Source organism: Electrophorus electricus, chromosome 18 (assembly GCF_041902795.1).
Source record: "Electrophorus electricus isolate QZ-2024a chromosome 18, ASM4190279v1, whole genome shotgun sequence".
NCBI lineage: Eukaryota > Metazoa > Chordata > Actinopteri > Gymnotiformes > Gymnotidae > Electrophorus > Electrophorus electricus.
The window spans coordinates 343,591-371,583 of NC_137514.1; the positions used below are offsets into that span (position 1 = coordinate 343,591).

At 42.5% G+C, this 27,993-nt stretch overlaps 1 protein-coding gene across 3 annotated transcripts in view; it reads left to right on the forward strand.

Annotated features, from left to right (window-relative positions):
• Nucleotides 1-1,373: 1,373 nt before the first annotated feature.
• LOC113585181 (ly6/PLAUR domain-containing protein 1) overlaps nucleotides 1,374-27,993 on the forward strand; it is a 34,178-nt gene continuing 7,558 nt past the window's right edge. For 2 of the 3 annotated variants that reach the window (XR_014118303.1, XR_014118302.1), the window contains exons 1-3: nucleotides 1,374-1,596; nucleotides 8,491-8,625; nucleotides 26,714-27,505. Coding sequence is in view for 1 of the 3 variants with exons in the window: in XM_027022535.3 (XP_026878336.2) it covers nucleotides 1,545-1,596; nucleotides 8,491-8,625; nucleotides 26,714-26,976 (450 nt within the window). In the remaining 2 variants the exon portion in view is untranslated. Of the gene's footprint in view, nucleotides 1,597-8,490; nucleotides 8,626-26,713; nucleotides 27,774-27,993 lie in introns of those variants that run through there. The other variant, XM_027022535.3, reaches the window with a different exon arrangement.

Sequence of the window (27,993 nt, forward strand, 5' to 3'; positions counted from 1 at the left end):
TGACCAGGCAGCACTTTAGCTATCAGAACACAGTCTCTGTGACCAGGCAGCACTTTAGCTATCAGAACACAGTGCACTATATCAGAACACAATGTGCTCAGAGCTCACCCTGCCATTGTTCCTTTAAGATGCATCTTTGTCTGACTGAAACAGATATTTAGCCAGTCTGAGCTACTCTCCTCAAACACTTGGGCTGATTAGGCAGAAATAGTTAGTGGTTAGGATTCTGTCTGTCTGTCTGTCTGTCTGTCTGTCTGTCTGTCTGTCTGTGTCTGTGTGTCTGTGCGTGTGCGTGTGCGTGTTCGTGTGCGTGCGAGCTTCCTTACACACACACTCTCTCTCACACAGTGATGGTGTCTGACCTCACAGATGGCTAAGATGAAGTTTGCCTTAATCTTGTGTGTGTATATGTCTCTCTGTGATCAGTCAAGTGTATAAAACCCTGAGAGCAAATGTCTGTCACAACAGTTCATTCAACACACACACACCTTTCTCTCCTGGTTTCCCCATTGCTTCACCATCATAGCTGATTGTTTTTTTTTTGTTTTTTTTTTTTTACAGTGTTGCCATACTAATGGTCAGCTGCACGAAGTATAAATAAACAGGAAGCCCAAGATCTGCCAGGGAAGGTCAGGGAGGTTAATTTATATTTGTCGTGCACCAGTAGGCCTCTGTAGGAAGACGACAGTTGAAGAATTGCTCGGAGAACCAGTGCTTATTGTTCTCATTCCATGGCGCTGTCTGCCGCAGATAAATGGCCTGACCTCTCCTCTGTTTTGAAGCAAAATCCCAGAGCTACCCCCCTAGTCTTTGCGAACCTGACATGCGTAAAATACCGCGCTTTAAGTGACCGCGAGTCCGCCGGTCCGTCTGTCTCGCGGGAGGAGGGATGAACTATTTAATTCGAGTTGTTAGGCGTTTGTAACTCCTGTGAGGTGAACATTCCGCTGCGGGGACACACTCGAGTTTGAGGTCCAGCTGAGTGACATTATCCTCACGCTGGTGGGTCGCCGACAGTGATTACACACTGTGCGCAATAGGAACCTGTAATATATCGCCAACTGATAGAGGCCAGTTTGTTTTTGATGATGATGATGATGACGAATTTGCTGCTTCATGTTAGTATTTTAGTTTTCACTGAAAGAGTCACAAACAGTATGATGTGACGAGTGTTTAAAGAACTTAAGCGCTTGCATGTCTTTCTGTTCACCTGCATGCGCAGAGCGATGAGCACACGGGACGTTGTCACACTGCAGTGATGGATATGCCTTTTTTAAGCGTTTGTCCCGTCCACCCTCATTTTCAGACGCGCGTCACGCCTGGTCAAAAAGTCTGACCCCTTACTGCTGCAAGCCGGTAGCTGCGGCGCCACCACGTGACGCGTTCTATGATATTCTTCACGCAGCGCGAGTGGAAATTATCTCATACTGACACACTGCCTCTCAGCGCTGCGCGCCTATCGCGGTATGGACGCTGCGCGAAGCCTCCCGGAGACTTCGTGATTGTCTCGCGTGGTAGCAGCACTGACCTGCACGCTGTGGAGCATGCGGCGGCTGCTAGTGTGCGCGAGCCTGCTGGCGGTTCTCCTCAGAGCGGGTGAGTAGATGCACGCGCTATTTATGATGCAGCGTGGTGCAGGTGCGAACCTGTTACGCATAACATGACAGAAACTACAACAACAACAACAACAATAATAGTATGGAAAAACAGAGTATTGAGTCAATACGAGAAAGACGTAGTTTCTTGAAGCTTGTGCAATATTTCTGAACTGCTTTAGCGATGCAAACCGTAGAAACAGCCGTGGCGCCTCGCGGTAATAGTTGAGCGCCGCCCTTCTTATTAGGGCACCGAATCTCTTAGTTACCGGGAACGGCGCAAGAGGGTGAGAAACGGTCAGTTTAATAGTGTTAGTTTTGCTCATGGCTTTAAAAAAGACATACTCTTTTCCAGAACGACGGCTGGCGTGAAAGCTTAATGAATATTTGTTTTTTCCCCTGCAAGTTAACTGCCTGTCCCTGTGTTGTTTTGATCAATATTCGATTCTGTCTTGCCAAACGTGCGCCATCAACCTTAATAACTAGTAATAACGGTTTTAATTACACACCGCTCAATCTCCGCGGCGGATGTCCTAATAGGCGTAGAGATTTTTTATTTATTTGCGTGTGACTTATAGTTCACTTGGAACGCCGTCTTAATTACGATAAGTTCCACTTTTGAGTTGAGTCCAAGTTGAATGTAATTTCTCTGCGCAAAGTTTGTGTTTAATCATAATTAAATCTGCGGGTAGTTTCTCGGTAGCGAACGGGGCAGGCGGACGCAAGAACGGAGTTTTATTAGTGTCGATTCAAGGTGACAGGGCGGTTTTATCTCGAACCCTACGCGCCTGAGTAACGCGCTGTCAAACACAACGTTAATGACTACTTCCTTTTAATTAATGAAAAATAAAATTATGCCCAACAGTCTGTAATTACTCCTCCAGGAGTTTTGCGACTATGACGGCCCGGGAGGTGACAGAAACGCAAATGATCCAGATTTAGTTTACAATTAAATGTACTTAATATACTACAGGTGGAAAAGATAACTGTATATTTTAAAAGTATGGTATAAGTTATTTTTTTCTTAACAAAAAAGATAAATATTTGTTAATATAACATTATATTGCACACGCACTGTCACTAAGACTGACGTACGTTTTTAAACAAGCTCTAGATTCACACTGAAATACTAAAAGGATTGAATGACCTTTTGTATATAATATTAGTATGTGTATACAAAGGCGTATCAGTGATTTTGCCAGGGGAGGGTGGGTCTTGGAGCATGTTCCCCAATGTCCAAATCTAGGGAAAAACAAAATAACACTTCTGGAAAATAGAACATTTAATTAATCTGTCATTCATTAATTGAGTTCAACAGTGAACCAGAAAAGACTGCTAGCTTTTAACCTTCATTAGTGATTAATTATTATGTGCTATATTCATATTCTCTTTCTTTCTCTCACTCCATGTTTCTCTCTTTATCTCTCTCCATCTCACTGTCTCTTTTCCTATCTCTTTCTCCATTTCTCACTTTCCATATTCCTCTCGCTCAAGAAATTAACAACAAAAAACAATAACACAGGACATGGTGTAGTTTAAAGGCTGGGTGTGCAGATATAACACAGGATATGGTGCAGTTTAAAGGTTGGGTGTGCAAACATAACAGCACAGGACATGGTGTAGTTTAAAGGTTGGGTGTGCAGACATAACAGCACAGGACATGGTGTAATTTAAAGGCTGGGTGTGCAGACATAACACAGGACATGGTGTAGTTTAAAGGTTGGGTGTGCAAACATAACAGCACAGGACATGGTTTTAGTTTAAAGGTTGGGTGTGCAAACATAACAGCACAGGACATGGTTTTAGTTTAAAGGTTGGGTGTGCAAACATAACAGCACAGGACATGGTTTTAGTTTAAAGGTTGGGTGTGCAGACATAACAGCACAGGACATGGTGTAGTTTAAAGGTTGGGTGTGCAGATATAACACAAGACATGGTGTAGTTTAAAGGTTGGGTGTGCAGATATAACACAGGACATGGTCTAGCAAGTTTTAATGGTTGGGTGTGCAGACGTAACAGAACATGGTGTAATGTTTTAAAGTTGAGTGTGCAGACATACCTCATTTGCACATATATAATCTGTGCACATGTTATTGCCTGTGTCTTATTGTGTGTGTGTGATTGTGTATAATTGTGTGTGTGTGAGTGATGCTGTGTATCTGTGTAAAATCCTCTATCAGCTTGCACACCATCATTATTCATCATTATTCATTAGGCACATTTCTATTATTTTTAATATTCAAGTTTATTACATATTGCACACTTGATCTAGGGGACTGATCCCCACTGAACCCCACTGATATCCCTTATTGGTATCCCACTGATATCCCATATTTAATGCATGACTGGGTGTGCTTTTTTAAAGATGGTGTGTAAAATACTGGTTTCACACTGGCAGTAGGCCATATTACACACTAGAGATTGTCACTGTCAGGTGACACAGGGCATCCATGAGGATGATAAAGAAGGAGATGGTGATGATATCTCAGTGTTGCTGCATTTGTAGAGATTTTCATTAGTGTACAACAGCTGACTAACCATTTTAATGATTGTTCCTTTGAAGCCCTTGGTTTGTGTGGGTGTGTTTGTACGGTGTTTGTGCACGTGTGTGTGTGTGTGGGTCTCCCGCTCCCTGAGTGGGGACTGTCAGCTTGTGTCTCCTGCTCCGTGAGTGGGGACTGTCAGCTTGTGTCTCCTGCTCCGTGAGTGGGGACTGTCAGCTTGTGTCTCCTGCTCCGTGAGTGGGGACTGTCAGCTTGTGTCTCCTGCGCCGTGAGTGGGGACTGTCAGCTTGTGTCTCCTGCGCCGTGAGTGGGGACTGTCAGCTTGTGTCTCCTGCGCCGTGAGTGGGGACTGTCAGCTTGTGTCTCCTGCGCCGTGAGTGGGGACTGTCAGCTTGTGTCTCCTGCGCCGTGAGTGGGGACTGTCAGCTTGTGTCTCCTGCGCCGTGAGTGGGGACTGTCAGCTTGTGTCTCCTGCGCCGTGAGTGGGGACTGTCAGCTTGTGTCTCCTGCGCCGTGAGTGGGGACTGTCAGCTTGTGTCTCCTGCGCCGTGAGTGGGGACTCTCGGTCAAAAGTCTGGTGTGTTTGATCAGGACTGCTGTAAGCATAGCACAGATAGGCATGTCAGAAATTGTGTTTGAAATTTTGTCCGGTTTAAGAGGACACTAAATGGAGTACAATACTTCAATGACAGGAATAATTCAGTGATTTTAAATCTAATCTAAAATTAAAGGAATATTTCAGTGTTTTTAAACCTAATCATAAATTTAAGGATTACTGCAGTGTTTTAAAACCTAATCTTAAATTAAAGCACTACTGCAAAGTTTTGAACATAATCTCAAATTAAAGGAAAATTTCAGTGTTTTTAAACCTAATCTTAAATGAAAGCACTAGTGCAATGTTTTTGAACATAATCTCAAATTAAAGGAATATTACAGTGTTTTTAAACATAATATCTTGATATACCATATATGGTTGATTACTGTGAGCACTTTAGCTTTACTAAGATATGAATGGAAAACTCATTAACTTGAAACATACCCTTAATGGAAACAGTTGGGCAGTTGTTGAATTCTACCAATTAATATTTATGCAAAATGCATAATTTTGTAGAATGAATTAATTTATGAATTCTTCAGTGAAAGGTAATTGTAATGTGAGTAAATCTGTATAATTCATACTTTTAGGTAATTAATTTATGAATTCTTCAGTGAAAGGTAATTGTAATGTGAGTAAATCTGTATAATTCATTTGTATTTACGGTTGTGCCCATTTGTGTACGTACACCACAAACCTTAGAGACATATAAGGCAGTTTTACTGTGCTGTGGATTTTTTAAAGGTGGATAAAAAAATATAAGAAAATATTTGGTAAGACATTCTCTCATATGTGTAAAAAATGTATTTTTGCAGTATAATGCAAAATAATTACAATAATATAATTCTTGAATTCATATTTATTTAATCAACACTTTTCCACTTTTCCCCTAAGTACAGGGAAATATGTTAAAAATGTTGTCGTCAGTCTGTAATTTCAGTAGATGGAGATCAGGCTGAAAAGTGCTTGAAGAATGCAGGAATATGGAAGTGTTTCTTTAAAGAGCACTGTCAGTCACGAGTACCTTTATTTATAAATCCCTTTTTAATGAATACTTTTATTTATAAATGTTTGTTTAAAGAGATTAGAGCACTGTCAGTCATGAGTACCTTTATTTATAAATACGTTTTAAAATAAATACCTTTATTTATAAATGTTTTTTTAAAAACACTGTCACTCGTGAATACCTTTATTGATGGCATTAACTTACATGGGGCATGAGTCAAAAGATTTTTCTGCGCACAGAACTTAATAGAACTATAATGAGGATCGGAGGACATTTACACTACATCAATATTACCTGATGAGGCAGAACCTCCAGTATGTAATATTTCTCAGCCCTCACACTGTGGGCGGCCACATGTGTCTCAGTCCTTACACTGTGGGCGGGTACATGTGTCTCAGCCCTCACACTGTGCGCGGGTACATGTGTCTCAGCCCTCACACTAGTTGTGAGTACATGTCTCCACCCTCACACTAGTTGTGAGTACATGTGTCTCAGCCCTCACACTAGTTGTGAGTACATGTCTCAGCCCTCAGCCCCTAGTTGTGAGTACATGTCTCAGCCCTCACACTAGGGTCATTGATGTGTGATAAAATGCAGACATTTGTTTCCAGTAAATCAAATAACATTATCTTCATGGATATATCATCTTTCTTCATGCATGACAGTAAGCACACTCCTAAATTAATCAGGAGTAGTATTTTACTAGGTCATTACCCATTTCTTAAGTGAATAATAAATTTAAAAAATACATTTTGAAGAAGTGTACCACAGTGTGTTGAACAGAAACTTGTCTGCACAGGAAGCTGGAGAGGAAATGGAGCCCAGCAGTCAGATGGTCTGTGTGCTATATGAAGAAACCCAAAAATAATTGACAGCCTTTGTTCTGCCAGTACTGGCAGTGTACTAATGTTTTGAGCTGGCTTTTAAAAAAATGTTTTTAGATAATTTGTGATCACAAATGAAATTCTGTTTCAAAAATACTTGCTGAGTTTTCAGTAACATTATTATCAGGACACAGGCCTGCATTTCTAAATATATAAAATAGGCTATTAGACAAAAATAGACAAATATTTTCATTGTATAATTACATGATAGGGAAAGCTTAATTATCATTATATAAATCATTCTTTTATCTTTTCTATATAAACATTTAATTCCATATAAAGCACAAATCTAAAGTGAAATATAAATTACAGAATTATGCAAATAAGATGATGATACTAATCGTGACTTACAGTTCTCCACTAGGTTGGTTGTACCAATCATGATCTTCTACAGTGCTTAACTAGGTTGATAATGATACCAGCCATGATCTTCTAAAGTTCTCCACCAGGTTGATAATGATACCAGCCATGATCTTCTAAAGTTCTCCACCAGGTTGATAATGATACCAGCCATGAGCTTCTAAAGTTCTCCACCAGGTTGCTTTTAGTTCCCATCACTTTTCATTTCCTATTTTGCCACCAAACACACATTCATGCTGAGAGGCATGTATACACACCCAAACACAAATGCGCGTGCACATGCGCTACATTATTTGAGTATGTTTGTAGGGGTAGATTATGGCTCAGTGCTCTTATTAATGTTTGTTTTGTTGCATCTTTTGTAATTTCTCACCTAATTAACTAGCATTAGAGTTCAAGCAGGTCTCATACTCTCTTCCTCTCTCTCTCTCTCTCTCTCCTGCCACTCTGTGTGTATATCAGAATACACACAGGTGCTGACAGGTGCTGATACACGAACCACAGACTGTTAACCCTAGGGTTATAATTTACATTAGTAGTTCAGCTCTGTGAAGCTTATATGCCATATAAAAAACACTAGATTTTGAACTGATTTATGGCATAAATTTGTTGTTTTCTTTAGGAAATATTTTATGATATGGCAATATAAGGGCTGAGAGTAAAATGAATGTATGCCTCTTCATGTCTGCTAAAAAAAATCAGATTATTTTTGTAAAGCACATATATGCAAAAATGGGCACGAGTTTGAGTTTTGGTTTCATTTTGAATTGAATGGGGTTTAATACACTGTGACTCCTAGCAAAGTACTATTGAATCACTGTTATAATAACTCCAAAAGCAAAACACAATGATATAATAATTCAACAAGTAAAACAACACAGAAAATAATTTTATTGCAAAAAAAGATTTCTACCTTGTTTTTGAAAGGTGTGGCCACTTCAGAGGTTCAGTAGGTCTGGAAGGGGTGGGGCCAAGGTGGAGGCAGGGCTGCCTGTCATGGCAAGACTGTACTATACAGAGCTAGGGCTAGGTTTAGATTGTATTATAAAGGACTAGGATTAAGGTTAGACTGGACTATAAAGGACTAGGATTAAGGTTAGACTGGACTATACAGGACTAGGATTAGGTTTAGACTGGACTATACAGGGCTAGGGCTAGGTTTAGACTGGACTATACAGGGCTAGGATTAGACTGGACTATACAGGGCTACACATTATATAATTTGTTAATCACTATTGCATTATCAACCTCTTCATTACTGACCTCTGTAACACTGACCTCTGCAATACTAATCCCTAAAGTACTGATCTGTACAATACTGACCTCTACAATATTGACCTTTTCTAAGCTGATGTCTACAATATGGACCTCTACAATACGGACCGCTACAATACTGACCTCTACAATACTGACCTCTACAATATGGACCTATTCAATACTGACCTCTACAATTCTGACCTCTATAATACTGACCTCTAAAGTACTCTGCAGTACAGTATCACCTGAATTCATAATTAAAAGCGTGTGTGTGTGTGTGTGTGTGTAGGTGTTGCTCTGCAGATTCAGTGTTATCAGTGTGAAGAGATTCGGCAGGATGACTGCTCGTCTCCTGAGTTCATCGTTAACTGCACCGTCAACGTGCAGGATATGTGCCAGAAGGAAGTTCTTGTCATGGAGGATGGTAAGAAATTTGACCTCACTTCTTGTCCTCATTACTTAATCATTTCCTGTCTTCATCACCTCTTGTGTAGGTCAAAACAATGCTACACCAGACAGGCTTGTTAACTTTAAACACACACACACACACACACACACACACACACACACACACACACACACACACACACACACACACACACACACACACACACACACAAGCAGACTTGCATGCACATACACATGCATATGCACTCATATTTTGTGTACACACAAACATGCATGCTGTCGTGCACTTCACACACCCATGTACACAAGTCTGTGCAAGACTAATTGCAGATACACAGATGCACACATAATAATAATAATAATAATAATAATAATAATAATAATAATAATTATTATTATTATTATTATTTACATTTATATAGAGATTTTCAGACACAAGGTCGCTTTACAATGACAGTGAAGAAAAAAACAAAATAAAAAAACAGTAATGCAGTAATGTGTAAGACATGCACATGCACACGCACACACACACGCACACAGTAATATGTAAGACATGCACATGCACACACACGCAGTAATGTGTAAGACATGCACACACACACACACACACACACACACACACAGGCACGCAGTAATGTGCAAGACTGATTGCAGACACACACACACAGTAATGTGCAAGACTGACTGCAGACACACATGCACACACATGCAGTAATGTGTAAGACTGATTGCAGACACACATGTACACACATGCACACACACACACACGCAGTAACGTGTAAGACTGATTGCAGACACACATGCACACAAACACACACACACAGTAATGTGCAAGACTGACTGCAGACACACATGCACACACATGCAGTAATGTGTAAGACTGATTGCAGACACACATGTACACACACACATACACACAGTAATGTGCAAGACTGACTGCAGACACACATGCACACACACGCACACAAACACACACACACAGTAAGTGCAAGACTGATTGCAGACACACATGTGTACACACACACACACATGCAGTAATGTGCAAGACTGACTGCACACACATGCACACACACACACACACACACGCAGTAACGTGCAAGACTGACTGCAGACACACACACACACACACACGCAGTAATGTGCAAGACTGACTGCAGACACACATGCACACACACACATGCACGCAGTAATGTGTAAGACTGATTGCAGACACACATGCGCACACACACACACACACACACACACACGCGCGCACACACACACACACACACACACACACACACACACACACACACACACACACACAGTAATGTGCAAGACTGATTGCAGACACACATGCACACACGCATACACACATGCAGTAATGTGTTATGATCTACTTTGTTACACCCAGCATTCTACTTTGTTTTACAATGCTTTACTACATTACACACTATAGCACTACATTAGGCTTTACAATGTAACAAGATTACAGTGTTACACTTTACAAACTTACAACACGTCATGATATACATGGTGCCTCAATTAGAACCCTACATCTGCTAATGAACACAGGGCTGTATGGAGCCTCAATTAGAACCCTGCCTCTGCTAATGAACAGAGGGATATATGGAGCCTAAATTAGAACCCTGCCTATGCTAATGAACACACAGGGCTGTATGGAGCCTCAATCAGAACCCTGCCTGCGCTAATGAACACACAGGGCTGTATGGGGCCTCAATTAGAACCCTGCCTGTGCTAATGAACAAACAGGGCTGTATGGGGCCTCAATTATAACCATGCCTGTGCTAATGAACACACAGGGCTGTATGGGGCCTCAATTAGAACCCTGCCTGTGCTAATGAACACAGGTCTATATGGAGCCTCAATTAGAAGCCTGCCTTTGCTAATAAACTCACAGGACTGGGTGGAGCCTCAATTAGAACCCTACCCCTGCTAATGAACACACAGGGCTGTGTGGAGCCTCAGTTAGAACCCCGCCTGTGCTAATGAACACATAGGGCTGTATGGAGACTCATGCAGGTTATACATCTATACAAGCTGAATCCCCTTGAACAGAATGTGGACATTCACAGATATTTCCTGCATCCATAGGTGTGTGGGCACACACCAGCCCTGTCATATTATTAAAGTTTCTAATTGGCTTTTTAATCAAAATCTATTTTAATGACTATTTGAAAAGAAGCATCAATTAATGGACACCACAACTCTCATCCTGCTGAATTACACCTGAGTCATATTCCTCTCCTCTCCCATCATGTATGTATCTGTGTGTGTGTGTGTGTGTGTGTGTGACTGCGTGGTGCATCTCTATAACTGTATACATTGAGGTAATCTATATGTGGTCGTATGTATTTACGTGTGCGTGTTTATGCCACAGGGTACAGATGGCCGAATACTGCAGCTTAACACACACACACACACATGCACAGACACACAATATTCATGAAAACATATGGTTTGTGAAGCTGTAGATTTTGCTCTATTATTCATTAATATGCATATGTGTATGTTATTAATACGCAGATTTCTATTTTATGAATATGGTGATTAATGTACTATTAATATGTAGATTAGTATGTTGGGCTTTGGGGGTATGTCAGTCTGCTTTGTGTGTTTGGGACACACACTGACAGCAGGAGAGAAGCACTGCTTGCAAAATACCCACTTGCATCTATGGCTGTGTCTGCGTTAGCATTTTTCTGCAGTGTAAAATGTCTGCCACATTTAAACTAATGAGCACAGCCTGCCTAGCTAACCTCTGAATTAAAACAATTAACACCAGCCTGACTAGTTAACCTCTGAGTTGAAGTCACTTAACACCAGCCTGGCTAGCCAACCTGACTTAAAACCAATTAACACCTGCCTGCCTTGAATTACCTGGTGAGTTTCATTTGGACAGTTAATCCAAATGAAACTTGCCAGTTTCATTGTGCTAGCCAGCGTGTCTGTCACTCTAAACACTGGTCCAACTGGTCCAGCGCCTTCTATTGTTGTTACTCGTCGCTGCAGACTGTATTACCACTTCCTAAATTTCCTCCCGATGTCCCGTCCACAGTGTTTGACAGCTGTAATTGCTGGACAGTGTGCAGATGACCGAGTGTAGAGAATGGAGAATGAAAAGACTGATGCTGCTTCTTCATATATGACACAATCACACACTGAAAATAAATGGTCAAATGGACTTTCCTCTTCCATTTTAGATTTAGCAGCTGTTGTACATAAATGTGCTAATGCAAATACATGTTTCACAATTTAATTATCATTATACCTCAGTATGTACACTCTCATGGGAAATGCAATTAAATGACTGAATTAGCACATTCTAATTAGCATCTGATTAAAGTCTAGATTATGCTGCCGTTGTAATGATTGGCCACCCTCCTAGCATCCTTGTTTTATGATTTCCCTGTTGAGTCTTTGTTTTCCTTTACTTCCTCGTTCCATTCCTTGGTTTAGTTTTCTCTGCCCCTTGTCTGTTTCTCACTTCCAGTCTGTGTTTTGGTTCTGCTGTTATGTTCATCTGCGTCTGATTATCCTTGATTGTTCTGGTTATTTTATCCCTGGGTTTTGTGTTCTAGTTTGTCAGTTATTTTGTAAGTTATGCTCCTTCCCTCGGGTTTATATTATGTTCGTTGTACTGTCGTCGCCATTGCTTTTCCATTTGCTCCATTCATATATTATTTTACCCTCAGTGTTTCCCCCTTGCCTCTTTTATTTTGCCCTTTGTGTTTGTATTTCCCTTGTTAATAAACACCTCCTGCATTTGCGTTCTGCCTCTTTCCTGAGCACCATGCTCAGGAGGCAAGGACAGTGGTAGGTTTTCTCTGGTTTCTAACAACATGATTTGCTGCACCTAAGTAGTCTGCTGTAGCTACCACCCTCCCAGACTCCCTGTCCGCCCCTGAGCCTGTTCCAGTCCCCGGTGTGAGAGACGCCGCCCGTCCTGAGCCTGTTCCCAGCCTAGTGGATGCTGCCAGTTCTGTTCCTGCTCCTGGCATAGTGGATGCCACCAGTTCTGTTCCTGTTCCCGGCATAGTGGATGCCGCCAGTTCTGTTCCTGTTCCAGGCATAGTGGATGCCGCCAGTTCTGTTTCCTGTCAAGTCCACTGACCGCCATAGCCATGCCTCTGGTCTTCCCAGACCCGCCGCTGAATGCCGCAGCCCCGCCTCCGGACCCCCGGAACCTACTGCCGCTGAACGCCGCATCACTGGACCTGCCAGTTCCTGTTCTTAGAGTGGAAGAGCCCACTCCACAAGTCTCCTTGCCTCATGTGAAGCCTGTCCCCGTGCCTTGTGCTAGGCCTGTCCCCATGATTGTTCCTTGAGACTGCCCTGTGCCCCCACTAGCTGCTACAGGTGTGCCTCCAAAGATGTTTAGGACTCCTTCGGCCACACCTCGCAGCGAGCCAGTGACCCTTAAGACCTCTTTGTCGGCCTACCGGACCCCTACGGTTCCTGTGTCCACATCATATACACTTCCTGTACCTCTTGTGCCCCTTGAGGCTGCTGCAACAGCCCCCCTACTACCCCAGAGTAGGCTACTAATGTTTCCTCAGTTCCTGTTTTGCCTGCTCCTGTTCCCGATTTTATCTGTGTTCCTGTCCATACAGCCATGCCTGTGTTACCCTCCCATGTGTTACCCTGGTGAAACCTGTTATCCTGCCTGTTACTCTGCCTTGTGTTACCCTGGTGAAACCTGTTACCCTGCCTTGTGGCATTTGTGTTCCTTTGGCCGTCCCAGTATCTGTATCCGTGCCAACTGTGTATTTTGTTCCCGTTCCTGTGTCTGTTGTGCTGAATGTACTTACCTCTGTCCTTGTTTCTGTTCCTGTCCCTGTTCCCACACCCAGCGTGTATCCTCGCCTTTCCTCTCCTGACTCTGTACCTGCCTCCTCTTCCAGCCCTGTTGCCAGTCTGACTGCTTTTCCCCATCCTACTTCCATCCCTCAATCTGCCCTGACTCCTGCACCTGTCCAGGGTTTGGCCTCGTATCCCGTATATGCCCCTGATCTTGCCACAATCCCTGTCTGTAGTCCTGCCCTTAGCCTGGCCTCCACTTCTTTGTTTGCTCCGGATCCCCCCCCCCCCCCCCCCGTCTGTCTCCTGTCTCATCTTCCCTGGCTGCTCCTTTTGGCCCTGTCTCTGCCATGTGTAGCCCTTTTGTTCCCGCTCAATGTCATTCCTGATCTCCTGCCTCTGTTTCTGGGTCCTGTCCCTGCTCCGCGTCTTACCTGTTCCGCTTGCCTGTGTCTAGTCCTGTTTTGTTTTTGCGCACCCTGGTGTTGTGCGCCTCGGTAGGGGGTTATGTAACGATTGGCCACCCTCCAAAGCATCCTTGTTTTATGATTTCCCTGTTGAGTCTTTGTTTTCCTTTACTTCCTTGTTCCGTTCCTTGGTTTAGTTTTCTCTGCACCTCCTCTGTTCCTCACTTCCAGTCTGTGTTTTGGTTGTGCTGTTATGTTCACCTGCGTCTGATTATCCTTGATTGTTCTGGTTATTTTATCCCTGGGTTTTGTGTTCTAGTTTGTCAGTTATTTTGTAAGTTATGCTCCTTCCCTCAGGTTTATATTATGCTCGCTGTACTGTCGTCGCCATTGCTTTTCCATTTGCTCCATTCATATATTATTTTACCCTCAGTGTTTCCCACTTGCCTCCGTTTTATTTTGCCCTTCTTGTTTGTATTTCCTTTGTTAATAAATGCCTCCTGCATTTGCGTTCTGCCTCTTGCCTCATTCCTGCTGGAATCATGACCGCTGTAATGAAAGTTGTAATCAAATTTTCAGCAGGTTAATTGTTGAAAGTCTGAATTATCTTTGGCTTGCCCATTTTATTTATTGTAATATTTATTTTATTTTACTTTTAAGTAAAGATCGCACCAATCCATTATAACATATCAGAATGTGGTCGATTTCAGCAGCGTATGTGATAGTCACATGATCACAGCTGGGTTACTTTGAGCAGGTGATGTGATAACAGCTGGGCTAGTTTTAACACAGTTTATACACCACTGTAGAATTTAACTGTAGCTGGGCTAAGCACCACCTAATGGCCCTCCCTAAGATTTCACATCATCTTAGCTACTGAAAAAATGGATCTGTGAATTAAAATGAAAATAACATTCATTTATTTAAAAATATGATTTAAATATCTGTAAATTGACGGAAAAACCTGATGTTGCTCCGGAAATTCCAGTTGCCTAGTGATGTCACTGGTGGACAATAGTGAACAATGCCATGATCAAACACCATTATGACTGGCTTGGACTGTGAATTTTCCATGGCAGGTTATTCAGATTCTGAAGATATTTTTGAATTGGTGAATCTGCAGTGACAGTGGTGGTGACTGTAATTCACAACAGTTAAATTCAACCATTTAGATTTGAGCCAGAGACAGAAGAAGCTGCACCAGAGAGCAACAAACAACCTGACCCAGTCAACCGAATTGGGAATTCTGACTGGTAAAAACCTTTTATGCTAGCTATTATACTGAAATCTGATCCTAAATTTAAAAAACTGTTAATTCAAGTAATATCTTTCCTGTTAACAATTACTTATAGCAGGAGCATTTGATTAGCTAGCGAGCTAGCTACTAGTTGTGTAGCTAAATGCAAATGTTCAGTTATCGTTATTATTGTAAAAGCAGTCTATGCTGAATTTGCATTCATAAGGTACTCTATAAATCTTCGTAATGCAACTATGTGAAGTAGCTTTAGCCTAGTATGGCTACAAGCTTAGCAACACAGGCACTTGAACACCTTTCTTAACATACCCATATTGTTAGAAAAGCAGCAGTCTTAAGATCAAGTCATTGTGTGAGCGCAGCTTTTTGCATCCCATAGCTGTGTAATCTTCAGGCATAAAATGAGCACTATGCAGTAAGCAGACGGTCCTTTCTAATGTGGCCTTTTAAAGTTGAAAAAAATACTGTACATATTTTTGGCTATTTGTGCACAGGGGTCCTACTGTACATTGAATTATTGCACCCAAAGAGAACAGACCTTTTTGTCATTTTGCATTACTTACAATGCAACTTTGAGCTTTTGTCCACCATCTACATCACACATATGATGTCTATGACAGATTCCTAAGACAGTGGGAGAGGCTAAACAATGTTTAACCGCTTTCCTTGCGTTTGCAAAAAAAGTTTTCTAACTTTCAAGAATCACAAGTCGGAAACGCAGCTTTTGCTGGTTCTTAGCCTTTAACGATTAAAACTGTAATGTCCAAATCAGTGGGAGAACCACTGTGGTCAATACACCCAAATGGTAGAAATTATTTTAATTTTAAAAACAAACAAACATTCTTAAAAGAATCAATAACTACTTATTTTAAGTATGAGTGTGATAAAATGCAAAATAATATGTAATATATAAAATATATTGGAGGAAATGAGCTTGCTGGAAATTAGGTGCTGGCTAGCCAGATAGAAATATTGCCCCATTGTTGCACCAATTGCTGACCGTTGCTGAAAAGACATGCACCTAGCAACATAAATTTAGCCAATCAGAAAAAATTTAGCCAAGCTGATGCCTAAAAGGTGCATCATTTAATGCCCGAAACAGAGTCAGTCAGTGGTGGAGTAGAGACATCTGATGTTATTGATAACAGAGTCAGTCAGTGGAGTGGAGATAACTGATGTTACTGATAATGGAAACAGTCAGTCAGACATTAAGGACGATGAACACAGCTACTCAGCCAGTGGTGGAGTTGAGACTGATGTTATTGGTAATGATGAATGTGGTTTATCAAGGCACTGCATTTCAGATGCTTCCAATTTCATTAAGATCTCCAAAATCCATTTGAGAGAACCTGCTAAGATGGCTGGCTAGCTACTCAAGTTGTGTATTGTGTGTGAGTTTTTCATTTCTATTACCAATAAACCATCTAATATAGTCAAACCTAAGGTGTTGGTGCTAGTGATGCACACAGTCCCTTCTATCTGAGCACATTAGAGCTGCAATTATTGATAACTGTCATTTATTATTCTGTTGATTTTTAATAAATAATTACTGGCTAGTTCACAGATCACTAGTAGTTTCTGTTAAGTTGTATTTGGATGGTTGCTGAAACTTGAGCATGTCATCTCCAGCCCCACCTAGAATATTTTTCACCAGCCATCATGAATGGTTCCACAAATACACACGTATTCGCACACGTCATTTCCATTGCTATCAGTTTGATAACTCAGTGTGGGGCACAGGCCTTCCAATGAGAACATTTAAACGAGACCATGTAGCCTTTTAACACTGTCCACTTCCATCCATGACCAATTGTGTTTTGTTTTATTAATCCGTTCTTTTTTTTTAAAGAAAAAAAAAAGAGACGTTTCCAGTTTGACCGTGAAGTAAAGGACGTTCCGGGTCGCGGAAAGGAGAAAGACCAGTAGACACCTGACAGAACCAGAGCCGGAGAGGAGACAGAATAACCAAACTACTAAAATACTCTAAATTCATTAAGTTAATTACTCTATGGTTTTAGCATATTCTAACCGCATGGGTAAAACAAAAATACGACAGGTTTTTCATTAGCCTGTCGAGTTTTACGGTAGACTTGATATTTTGAATAAGAAGCTTTGAATTAGCAAACCTCAACTAACTATCCATAGATTTTTTAAAAATAATCATCTAAACACAATCAGATTGCATTTTGGTTATTGGTTAAAGCAGAGCTCGAGTGAAGAGTGACTCTTAGTACAGTTGGCCTCTCACTCTCCGTAGGACTGTTGTTGCCATTGCTTTTCCGTTTGCGCATTTTTTTTCCTTCAGTGTTTTCCCCTTGCTCAGTTTAATTTACCCTCCGTGTTTGTGTTTCCCTCGCTTAATAAACCACCTCCTCCTGCATTCACATTCTGCCTCTTGCCTGTTCCTGTTGGGATCGATACAGAATAGTGGGTTCCTTCACACCAGAGACAAGCGCTAACAGGGTGTCTGGGAGGGCGGTAGCTAAAGCAGGCTGTTTTGGTGGAGCAAATCGTGTGGTGAGCAACCGGAGAAGCAATGGCGACAACAGTCCCACGAGCATAATTTAAACACAACAGAACAAATGCAACTTACCAAAATAACCAACAAACTTCAAGACAAAAGCCAGGGCTAAAATAACCAAAACGCAGGTGAAAAAACAGGGAGAACTAAAACACGGACTGGAACTTAGGAACAGACGAGGTGCGGAGAAAACGAAACCAAGGAACGGAACAGGGAAGTGAAGGAAAAACAAAGACACGACAGAGAAACTAAAGGAACAGTGATGTCAGGAGGGTGGCCATTCGTGATATATAGCAAACGTATTAATCCTACAGATTAAGTGAGAGACTTTGGCTGACAAAGAAAGTGAACATTGGATACTTGTAAGGATTAAGAACTGATAAAAAGAGTTTAGTCATTATTTTGAAATTGGTATTTTGTGATCTGTGAGATAAGGCTGCTTAAATGTATGGAAATGTGCATTTCTGAGCTACAAGATTTAATTTTAAAGGGTAATGTCAGTTCATAAATTACTCCTAAGCACACCTTGTTAAAACTTTAAAGGGAGATATTATCTGATTGTTGAATATCCACAGCACTATCGTGACATTTGCTTTGGCCCAGTTTGCTAAAATACCTTGAGTGTCCATATAATCGGAATTGTCTGGCATAGGTATTGTTAGTCAGTGCTAGATATAGGTCATTGCTCACTGAAGTTCAAAACCAGACAAAAGGTCATTTAAAGGCTGTAGTGAGACTGCAAAAGCCAATCATATGCTGCCACCTATGGAGGAACCAGGTAACCTCAAAGACACACAACAGGTCAGATCAAGCTCCCGTGAAATAAGTTTAACAGAGAAGGGCAAGGTGTTGCATGATCAGAAAGCTAAGAAACATGAGAGAGCATTTAGTAAGGCTGATGACTCCTGGAAGCAGTTAACAAGAGAGGCAAGAACAAGACTAAAAACATTTTGCTCTAAAGATGACCTTGTAAAAATCTAACAAGATATTCAAATTAGACATGACATCATATACCAATGCTATGAACCCATTCGACGCAATCACACTACTCCTCCAGGCATTGTTAAGAGAATGGATGCTTGTGTTGCCTTGACAGCAGAGATCCCTGACCTTGTGACTAAGTGATTAGAGACCATTGAAGAAACCTTCAATGACCAACTGGAGAAAGAAAGGGTGAGGATGGCACTAAAGATGAATATGAGTCTGTCTTTGGATACACGAAAATGGAAACAGTAATTTCAGATTTATCACAAAGATCAGACAGCCACTCAAAGGCCATCTCCAGGACATCTAGTAAGCGAGCAGATGCAGAACTCGCAGCAAAAGCTATGCAAAAAAATCCATGCTCAGCAAGCAATACTTCATAAACTGGAAAATGAGTGGGAATTGAGTGAGGCAAAATTGTTGGCTGAATTAAGACTAAGGAAAGCGGAAACACAGCTATGACTGGAGGAGGAGAGGGCAAGGCTACAACAATTACAAGCAGATGAGGAAGTCAAGGTAGCCACAGCCTGAGTGAGGGTATATGACAGTTATGAGGGTGAACATAACTACAGAACCTTGAATCCAGAAGCCATGTCATTCCAGCCTCAATGAGTGCCCCGAGAAGCAGCAGCTACTCAGGAGACAGTCAGTCTAGCCCAGGCAATTGTAAGCTCACTAAACATGAACCGGTTGTCTGCCCCAGAATCAACAATGTTTAGTGGTGACCCTTTAAAATTCATAGATTGGAAGATGTCTTTCATGGCCCTTATTGACCATAAAGCCCTCCTAGCATGCGAGAAGATGCTTTATCTAAAAAACTCAGAGGATTCATACAAGAGTGCCTGGTCAGTCTTGCAAGAAAGGTATGGAAATCCATTTATTGTTCAAAAGGCTTTTCGAGACAAACTTATGAAATGGCCCAAAATCAATGCCAGTGATCCTCTAGCACTTCGAGAATTTGCTGACTTCTTACAAAGATGTGTCGAGTCTATTCCACACATCAAAGGACTAGTCATCCTAAATGATTGTGAAGAAAATCATAAGCTGCTTAAAAAACTACCTGAATGGATTGTGCGCAGGTGGAGCAGAATTGTGGTGGATGAGTTAGATAAATCTGGAGACTACCCAAGTTTTGCACGTTTCACAGAGTTTGTGCGAAAGGAAGCCCGAACAGTCTGTAATCGTGTTGCTTCTCCACTCCTAATGAGCTTTAAAGTCACAGATGAGAGAACACCCAAAATAGCCAAGGCCTTCAACACCAGTGTTTAAATGAACTCCATCTCAGTGTTGCAAAGAGCATCAAAATTAAAACCACCTTGCTCTGTCTGTGAAGATGAAATATGTGGTATTGCTATGTGGCCCACTTTCTCAAGAAAGACAACTGAAGAAAAGAAAGCCTTCATTCTTGAAAATCACCTTTGCTTTGGATGCCTTAGAAAAGGACAAACCACCAAAGACAGCAGAAAGCAACACATTTGTAGCACATTTGACAGACGCCATCCTACCTGCCTGCATGAAGAACGAGACAAAAGGTCTTCTGACAAACCAAAGAGGGATTCCGCCTTTACAGAAACCCAGTCTAGTCAGAGTGTCCACAGTGTCACATCACATGCACTGATGCAGCGTGCTTCTGCCACCACCAGCATTGTCCCAGTCCTTGTGTCACCAGTAGGGGACCCCCAAAAGCAAGTTCTCACCTATGCTCTACTTGATACACAGAGTGATTCAACTTTCATATTGGAAGACTTGGTAGAGAAGTTACAGGTGGCTGCACAGCTAGTGCAGTTGAAACGTAGGACAATGACGGCTGTAGACACAATGATAGCGAACAAGAGCGTTCCTGGGTTACAATTTCGAGAAACCCACTCTGAAAATCATATCCATCTACAACAAGCTTATACTGGAGACTTCATCCCAGTTGATAAGTCTTACATTCCAACTAGAAAGGCAGCATTGCAGTGGCCCCATCTTAAACATCTAGCAAACAAGTTTTTGCCACTCCAAGACTATGAAGTAGGACTCTTAATTGGGTATGACCACCCCTGAGCACTAGTTCCCGTTGAGGTCATCATAGGATGGGAGAATGAACCCTTTACACAGAGGACTGAACTTGGCTGGAGTATAATAGGCTCATCTAATTCCCAACTGGATAGACAGGGAAGCCAGTGCTTTGTGCCATCGAGTTGTCCTAAAGGAAGTACCAGTCCCTTCAACTACTGATATTATAAAAACTTTGTAGTCAGACTTCAATGAAAGGAATTATGAGGACAAGTATGTGTCCCAAGATTATGTTTACTTCATCCAGTTCCTTAGTGAAAACAACAGGCAAAAGAAAGATTGACACTATGAAATGCCCCTCAGCACAAACAGCAAGAAGCTAGCCATTGTTCACCTTCAGTATTTGAAAAGGAAGTTAAAGGCCAACAAACAATATCATGATCACTATAAAACCTACATGGAAGAATCAATAAAGGTTATGCGAAGCTCACTCCTACAACACCTGAAGGAGAGATTGTGTGGTACATTCCCCATCATGGTGTATACCACCCCAAAATCCAGATAGGCTGAGAGTTGTATTTGATTGTTCCGTGGCATCTCTCTAAATGACACTTTATTGACAGGCCCCGATCTAATTAACTGGTAGGAGTTCTGTGTTGTCTCAGGAAGGAAAGTGTAGCTGTGATCTGTGATATTGATAGGAAGTTCCACCAGTTCTCAGTCACTCCCAAAGTGTGGAACTACCTGGGGTTTCTTTGGAGGAAGGAAGGTGATTTGGAAAAGGAGCCATAAGAATATAGGATGACAGTTCATCTCTTTGGTGATGCTTTGTCACCTGGATGTTCCAATTTTGGCATTAAATATTTAGCACAGCAACATAAAGCTGACTATCCATCTGCATCGGCCTTTATAGAAGAATTTCTATGGAGATGATGGGCTGATCAGCGTTCCATCAGTTGAAGATGCCAGAGAGGTGATCATTGGATCACAGAAGCTGTGCAAAAAGGGAGGCCAATGTCTTCACAAATTTGACTGAAATAAGAAAGCACATAACCAGCATGTAACCTTCTCCCGACCACTGCTACACCCCATAAAAGGACAGCTAAAAGGCACTATCTCATCCACCATTTGGTAAGTCGGACCACACCGCTATCTTCCTCATACCAAAATATAAACAAAGCCTGAAACAGGAAGCTCCGGTTCAGAGGGAGGTCGCGCACTGGACAGACCAATCGGTGGCCGCTCTGCAGGACACTCTGGATGACGCAGACTGGGACATGTTCCGGCGCAGCACTGATGATGTCAGCGAGTTTACGGAGGCAGTAGTAGGGTTTATTGGGAAACTGGTGGATGATATGATTCCAAGAGCCACCATCAAGAAGTGGACAAAACCAAATGCGAGGCTCTGAACTCTCGCACTGCTGCCTATAACGGGGGGATCATCAGCGAGAACATGGACGAGTACAAGTCTGCAGCATACAGAGTGCGCAGGGCAGTGAGGGAGGCAAAGTGGCGCTATGGGAGGAAACTGTAGACACAGTTCCAGCAGAGTGGCTCTAGATCCCTGTGGCAGGGTCTACGGACGATCACGGACTACAGGAGCCCACCCTCTGGACTGATGAGTGCGGATGAGTCTCTGGCGAACGAGCTAAACACATTCTTCGCTCACTTCGAGGCTACATCTGGCAGCGCTAATGCTAATAGCGCTAATAATCCATGCTTGAACAAATAAGGGCATGGACAACCTTCTCATGGCCAACGGCGCATGCGCAGAGCCCACCATAGAACAGCGCCCTCTCATCATCACGGAGAGTGACGTGAGGAGAGTGTTCAAAAGAGTGAATACCAGGAAGGCAGAGGGACCAGACGGTATCTGCGGGAGAGTCCTCAAAGCCTGCGCAGACCAGCTAGCCCCGGTATTCACTGACATCTTCAATCTCTCCCTGACGATCGGTATCGTCCCATCCAGCTTCAAGTGATCCACCATCGTCCCCATTCCGAAGAAACCTCGGCCCTCTGGCCTCAATGACTATCGCCCTGTTGCCCTCACATCAGTCGTGATGAAGTGCTTTGAAAAGCTAGTCAGAGATTTCATCACATCTTCACTGCCAGCCTCCATGGACCTACCGCAGTTTGCATACCGCCACAACCACTCCACTGATGATGCAGTTGCACATCTGCTCCACAACACACTGACCCACCTGGACAAAGGGAGGGGTAATTATGTTAAAATGCTATTTATCGACTACAGTTCAGCATTTAACACTATCATCCCATCCCTACTCACTACTAAGTTGGAGGATCTAGGACTGCATACATCCCCGTGCGACTGGATCTCCAACTTCCTAACAGACAGACCACAATCAGTATGGGTGGGCAACTGTGTCTCATCCACCCTCACCCTCAGCACTGGAGCTCCTCAGGGTTGTGTCCTAAGCCCCCTGCTCTACTCACTGTACACCTACTACTGCGCAGCCACTTCCAGCTCCATCATCATTGTCAACTTTGCTGATGATACCGTTGTCATGGGCCTGATCTCGGACAACGATGAGAGGGCCTACCTGGAGGAGATGAAACACCTGGAAAACTGGTGCCAGGAAAATAATCTTTGTCAGCAAGACAAAGGAGCTGATCGTGGATTGCCGCAAGAAGCAGGAGCGGCACTACCAACCTGTGAGGATCAGGGGAACCACGGTGGAGAGAGTAGATTTCAGGTACCTTGGTGTTCACATCTCGCAGGACCTGTCCTGGTCCCGCCATACAACACCAAGCAGGACAGACAAGCACTTCAAAGGGTGGTGCCTTCAGCAGAGCGCATCACTCATACAGAACTTCCTGACCTGCAGACCATCTATTACAAGCAGTGCCAGACCAAGGCCAGGAGGACTGTGAAGGACCCCACCCATCCCAACAATAGGCTGTTCTCTCCACTGCAGTCATTTAATGGCCAAGGCGAGAGTTGCACCTACAAAGATCACAAGCATCCCAAGATTAAAACTTTCAGCAGCTGTGGTCTCTGCCAAAGTGAGCATCATGCTGAAAGCTGAACTTGAAATAAAGATTGATGATGAGTTCTCTGGACAGACTCTCAGGTTGTGCTGGCTTACATCAGCAGTGAATCTCAAAGGTTCCACGTATTTGTTGCTAATCATGTTCAACTGATAAGAGAAACCACAGATACTAGGCAGTGGCACTATGTTGATACAGCAGAAAACCCTTTGTACCATGCCTCTAAAGGCCTTCGTGCATCAGATATCTCTTCACCCACCTGGTTATCAGGACCCAAATTTCTGTGGGAGCAGGAAGTGCATGCTACACCTAACCCCTCTGCTGAGCTGCTTGTTGGCGACCCCAAGGTCAGGTCAGTTCAGGCCTTTACTGCCTAGAGGAATGAATGTGTAGAAATTCTTAGCCATCTTGATCGGTTTTCTTCTTGGTCAACACTTCTTAAACTGGCTGCAAGAATTAAGAGGTTAGGGTCTAAGCAAGAACATCATAGAGACTTTATAACAACCAAAGAATGTGAGAAAGTGGCTGAGGTAGTGATTAAGATCATCCAGCAGCAAGCCTTCTTCCAAGAAATGAAGACACTTCAAAGAGGAAACATTCTCCCAAGTTCAAGTCCACTCTACTACCTTGTCCCCATTTTGGATACTACTTTGAATTACTTTGTGTAGGAGGGAGACTGAAACAGTCATCCCTCAGCCAGGAGCTATGCTTCCAAAGTATGACCACCTTAGTATAACCAACGTATGGCTGATCTCCCTAAAGAGCGTGTTGAAGCTTCAGCCCCTTTCATTTACTGTGGTATGGATTGTTTCAGGCTATTCCTCATTAAGAAGGCTCACAAAGATTACAAAAGATATGGATTGATCTTCACCTGCCTTTTTTCTCATGCTGTTCACATCGAAATGCTTGAGGATCTGTCAACCAATGCATTTGTTAATGCCTTGAGGTGCTTCATTAGCCATCCCAACATGGACTGGCCAAACAGGGCAGGTGATTTTAATGCTGTCCCAACATCATGTTTTACTTTCCCCAGGCATTCGGGCATTCATTATTCTTGAACCTTGGTTCAGTTTTGTTAGCTGTGTTTGGGTTGTGTTTTGTTAGCTGTGCTTATGTTGCATTCTGTTAACTATGTTTGGGTTCCGTTTTGTTAGCTGTGTATAATTTTATCATGGGGTAATTTTTTATTCATTTCTCACCCCTCAGGACCTTGAGAAGGTTGTCCATGCCCTTATTTCTTCATGCATGGATTATTGTTTTGCGTTCTCTATATATAACTTGTTTGTAAAAGATACTAAATGGTGCTGCTAGATTGCTCACAGGGTCCTCAAAAAGAGAGTATGTCTCTCCATTATTAGCATCACTTCATTGGTACCCAGTATACTCTAGAGTTCAGTTCAAGATACTCCTATTAGTATATAAGGCCTGGCTTGGTTTAGCACCACTGTATGTCACAGAGTTGCTTGAACCTCTTGTCCATTCCAGACTGTTAGGTCATCAGTCAAACCTCTTTTAACTGTCCTGTGGTCTTGGCTGAAGTCTGAAGGGCTTTTGCTATAGAACCTCCCAAACTTTGGAATAGTCTACCTATGGAGATTAGGGCTGCACCTTCTATTAGGGTTTTTAAATCGAGGCTGAAGTCTTATCTGCATTTTCTTATCTGCATGTGAGATGTGAATTGTCATAATGGGGCTTAGGTTGTATTTGTGTGTCCGTTACATGTTTTATAGGTTTTGTTTGTTGCATTTTGATCTTAAAATGTGCTTTATAAATACATTACTCTTACCATTACTGTTAGCTGTAAATAACTTTGGGTTCTCACAGAATGCAGCTGTCATGGAATGCTCCCCCTCCCACTGTTCACGTGGTACAGCCTGCCACGTGCAGTGGGGGTTCACTAACTGTGTTGTTTGTAACCACACCCCTGTTGTTAGCAGACACCTACACCTGGTTTGTTATGTGTTTATGTATTTAAACACCTGTTGGTGTGTGTCTCTGTTTCGATCTTTGATTCTGTTTGCGATTCTAATCATGGCGCTCGTTGTGACTATAGTTGTGCCCATGTTTGTTTTACATGAGGGCCGTTGTGTTTATTGTATCGTGTTTGTTTAATAAATGTCTGTCTCTGTCGAGGGAGTCTGAGCGTCCTGCTCCTTGCCCTGCAGCACTCGGGCTGTCACAGCAGACTATTCCCCCTGCTAGCTTTCCTACTGTAGGCTGTAATTTTTTCATCAGACACCAGTACCCAGTCTAATTCCAACAGAAACCTCTTTGTGTTGGCTGATCAGATGATTTAAACAGATCTGTAAGAATTTTAATTATTTTATTAAAATATCTTGGTTGTATTTGAATTATTTGTTGAGGAGACAACTGCTCCCACAGGGCACAGCATCCATTCAAGCACCAATAGGGAGTGATGTCAAACAAAAAATTTAGTTTTTTTGACATCATGGGTTTTTCTATGTTTTTCTATATAAAAGCAAATTCCCATGAACCTGACATAAACTTTAACCCATCCTAACTACAGACCATGTAGAGATATCTGTGTTATTTACTGCCTTGGTCATTTGCTGTTTGGGTCTCAGCTTTACTGTACTCATCCTCAGCACACATGCTTGGTCTCTCTCTCTCTCTCTCTCTCTCTCTCTCTCTCTCTGGCTGTCTCTGGCTGTCTCTGCTCAGTACAGCTGCCTCCCTCACTCTTCAAATTTACACTATAGTTTGTTAGTTCCTGCTCAAACCAACCTGGCTGTTATCACATGTGCTGCGCTGCCATGCTATTTTCAGGATTGTATCGGATCAGTTCCTTAAACATTTCTTCACCGATATCTGATCAAGCATTTTTGCTGGTATCGGCCTGATTCCCGATACATGATATCAGATCGGTGGCCTGTTTGTGACAGTTTCTAAATCCTCACTAGACAATGTTTGTGTGCTTGTCTGTTTGTTCCTTCTGAATGATTGTAAGTAGTCCATAGTGTGATGTTTAAGTATCAGTAAATACTGCTGCTATAATTCTGAATCATGTTCTAACTTTTTCTTCCCTCCTACCCTCTATCTCTGTGTATGTGTGTGTGTGTGTGTGTGTGTGTGTGTGTGTGTGTGTGTGTGTGTGTGTGTGTGCGTGCAGGGATCCACTACAGGAAGTCATGTGCGTCGTCGGGGGCATGTCTTATTGCATCGTCGGGCTATCAGCAGTTCTGTACAGGGAAGTTGAACTCCGTGTGCATTACCTGCTGTAGCACTCCTCTGTGTAACGGCCCACGCCTCAAACGCCAGCCCCCTGGCTCTGAGGCCCCGCCCTTCTCTACACCTACCCTGTCTAACCTCCTTTATAGCCTTCTCTCCATCTCTCTATCACTCCCCAACTCTCTTTCTTTCTCTGTCTGGTAATGCAGCTGTGCTCACTAATGGAGAAGTTTTGAAAATTCAAACATTAATACTTAACACATTCTTGCTATTGCTCACCCTTTGCTCTCTTTAACTGGCCTTGTATGATTCCGGGTTCTGCCAATGTCCAATTCTGCATCTTAGAGTGTACAAATAACAGATGAAAAGGAAGAAGCTTTGGATTTTTTCCTGTGCTAAAATAATTTTTGTTTGGTTGTTTACTCAGCTTTGGATGAATGATTTTCACTGTGTAAAAAGGATTTTAGTAAAATTCCAACTCATTTGCTCATCAACAGCCATATACTCATTCTCCCCTCAACTCCCCCTCTGCTCTTCCCCTCCCCCTTTAGACACCCCATCCCCTCTCTGACCCCCCCTCTCAGACCACCTACCCCCCTCTCTGACCCCCCCTCTCAGACCACCTACCCCCCTCTCTGATTCCACCTCTCAGACCACCTGCCCCCATCTCTGAGCCCACTCTCCTCTCTGACCCCACTTCTCTGACGACACTCTCCTCTCTGACCCCACCTTTGTGAGTCCACCGCTCTGACCCCACCTAACGTTCTGACCTCATTATGTTTTTGATTGTAATGTACTGTAAATAAACACCTATAATTTGTGTCCTTGCTAAAACCAGTGTTCCGTATTCCATATTTTCAATTTTCAATTAATTATTCACTGTTTCATAAAAACTCTGAAACTGCTTATTATTTATCAGTTAATGATTGTAAATGTATTTGCTTACTTTTGTTGACAGTTTGAAATAAATAAAGCAACAAATAACTCCATAAATAAACAAATGAAGACTAATCTGTTTATACATTCCTCAAGTTTAAGCGCCTAAGGAGGCCGGTTGTATAGTGTATGTAGTTCAGCAGTGTGTGTAGTACAGAGGTGCTGATGGAGGCCATGTAGTGTGTAGTTCAGGCTGTGGTGCAGTGCCAGATTTAGGGTATCGATACACAGCCTTCACTTTTATAAGCTGTCTACAAAACTGCGCCTCTCCCCAACTCTTTTCTC